At 39.7% G+C, this 2,736-nt stretch overlaps 1 protein-coding gene across 1 annotated transcript in view; it reads left to right on the top strand.

Annotated features, from left to right (window-relative positions):
• The window catches only part of PEX7 (peroxisomal biogenesis factor 7), a gene marked incomplete at both ends in the record, with an annotated part of 23,553 nt that overhangs the window by 17,654 nt on the left and 3,163 nt on the right, over window positions 1-2,736 (top strand). Inside the window, one exon of the mRNA XM_010133673.1 lies at window positions 344-457. Within this exon, the coding sequence (XP_010131975.1) occupies window positions 344-457 (114 nt within the window). The remainder of the gene's footprint in view (window positions 1-343; window positions 458-2,736) is intronic.

Genomic DNA, 2,736 nt, shown 5'->3' with positions numbered 1-2,736 from the left:
AAGGAAGATTGAGGTTGTGAGGGGGTGGGGGGGGGCGTTACTGCAACGTTAATATATCTTCTTTTTGTAAAAATACATTTAGTTGCCTTTGCTCTTATTCTCTACTAGATCATCAGAAGAGCGTTGTTCCAACAGATAGACAGCCCCAGTAGATCAGAGGTTTTGCTGATTTTGGATAGTGGACAGAATAGCCCTTAGTGGAGAAACAGTTTGTATTTCTCTGTTCTCTTTAGTTTGAGTTATTCATCTGTATTGTTTGATTTATCTAACTTTTGTAGCCAACATATGCATCGCTGCGATTTAATAATTAAATTGTCCTGATGTATCTGTGTTTTACCATCAGAACTTGTTGGTAACTGGTGCAGTTGACTGTAGCTTGAAAGGCTGGGATTTGCGGAACATCCGGCAGCCAGTGTTCGTCTTGCTTGGTCATACATATGCTATCAGAAGAGTAAAAGTAAGTTGTGTTTTACTCCTCACTGACCACCTCTGAATTGTTGCACAAACTTTTCTGGAAAGCAGTAATATTTTATATTAACTAATAACTAGGAAAAAAACAAGTGTTGAAGATTTTTACATGCTACAGTGACTGTTCTTGGAAACCTTCAGTTTAGCACTGTAAAACATTGTGATGTTTAGCAGATTGCTGGGATTTCAAAGTAAATGGCATCTTCAAAGTCATTATATTTCCATGAAGAGTGTTTGTGAGCTTTGAGGAGGGTTGAGAGGTATATTTCAGCTAAGTTAAATGGGAAATTTGAAATAAAATATTTGTCCTTATTTGTTTTTTTAAATAGTGCCTTGCCTTTTTCTTTCATACAAAGGGTCAATATTCACATAAGGCAAGATAGAGAACTTATTGTGAATATGTGTTTTTGTGGATACAAAGAAAATGTTAGTATGTTCAAAGAGATTTTGAAACTTTATGCATGAAAATCTGCAGATCACTATACTGGATCTGTCTACTCCTAGATCCCCCACAAATAGGAATTTGTTCTAGATGCACAACAACATTTTTTTTCATGTTAGTCAGTACTTACTATTTTTTTTATGTTAGTCAGATAATGCCTGATCCTTTTAAAGCCTTTCAGGAACAGCTATGTTTATTAATACTTTCTAGAAAGCTTCAACTGTCAAACATATTATCCCAGGTCAGTACTTTTGTTCACGTGCCCTTAGATTTTTTTTTTTTTTTGCGTGTTTCAAAAATTACTGAGCTTAGGGTGTGATTTGTCAGAAAAGGATGTGAGTAAGGAAATGGTCCCATATCAGAAATCCTATTTGTGGCCAGACAGCCTGAGAAGCTCCTGCTCTTCCTTACACCAGCTGCCCTTGCCCGTTATCTCCACTGGTGGTGGCTGTCCAGGCTTTTTTTTTTTCTAATTTAATTCCTGCATGAGCATGCTCTAATCTGGCTCTGTGAAATGTTCTTCACAGCAGAAGTACATTGAGCAGTGGTGTTCGAGTTTGTTTTTTCTTGTTTATTAAACAAGATCACTTTGCGACTCCAATTTGACAGCCATTAAGACAGATGAATCAAAACAGTATCATGCAATAACATACTGTCATATTCTTACTCTCTGACAGTTAGTGAGATCTTTTAAAAACAGCTCTGCCACTAAGGGATTCATAGCACATTGTCTTCTTGATAAGACGGAGAAAGCAAATGCAGAATTGTTATTCACCATAACCTGTGATAATTGAACTAAAGGCCACTTAATGAATCTAGTAGAAGCTGGGTTTACAAACAGAGGGAAGTACTTCTTGTACACATCAGATGGTAGACTTCTTGAATTAGCTCTCTGCACACAAGGTTGCATAAGCAGGCAGTGTCACCAGTTTCATGGATAGCAGCTGGTCAATAAACAGATACTAGAAGTGCTCGACATCTCTATTTCTCCACTCTTTATCATCCTGGACTGTTAGGAAGAGTGTTGCCAGCAGGTTGAGGGAAGTGATTGTTCCCTGCTACTTGCTGCACCAGTGAGATCATGTGCAGAGTGATGGGTCCGGTTCTGAGCTTCCCAGTCCAAGGGAGACATGGACATACTGGAGTAAATCTAGCAAAGGGCCACGAAAAACTTAAGAGCCTGAAGCCTCTGTCCCTCCAGGAGAGGCTGAGAGAGCTGGGATTTGTTTAGCGTGGAGAAGAGAAGGCTCAGGGAGGAGCTCATTACTGTGTATGAACTATTGGGGGAAATTGAGAAGACAAAACCTGACTCTTCCCAGTGGTATCTAGTTGACCAGAAGCTACTGATACAATCAAAAATACAGAAGATGCCATGTAACATAGAGTACTGGGCTTGAAGATTGTTGGCCTGACCAGAGTAGGGTATCTTTTATATTCTTACACCATCTCATCTGTGTTTCCATTTTATGGCCCTCATGCTCCCTGTTTTCTTAAAATGCCTTGAAATGATTATAAGGAGTTGGCCAGCAGTAGAACTTTGTTGCACCAACCTTTGAGATCAGTTTGCTAGGTGGCTTTAAGAATATGGTGGGGAGGATGTTTCTATATACATGTGCAAAGCAGAGTGTGTGAGAGTACCCAACTCCTGTTCCACTTTAGTAGGCTTTTATAGCTTCTGTTTCAAGATGGACACAGTGCCTGTGGACATAAGATATGAGAACGTGGACCAGCACTTAGAGGTGGTGCAGCATATTTACGCTTGTGTGGTAAATGGTGAGACTAGGATGCAACCTGAACAGAGGCAGCTGTCCCCATGGATGTCCCTT

The sequence above is a fragment of the Buceros rhinoceros genome, unplaced genomic scaffold (genome assembly GCF_000710305.1).
Source record: "Buceros rhinoceros silvestris isolate BGI_N320 unplaced genomic scaffold, ASM71030v1 scaffold7633, whole genome shotgun sequence".
In the NCBI taxonomy this organism is placed as follows: domain Eukaryota; kingdom Metazoa; phylum Chordata; class Aves; order Bucerotiformes; family Bucerotidae; genus Buceros; species Buceros rhinoceros.
This window is presented reverse-complemented; position numbering and strand designations above follow the sequence as displayed.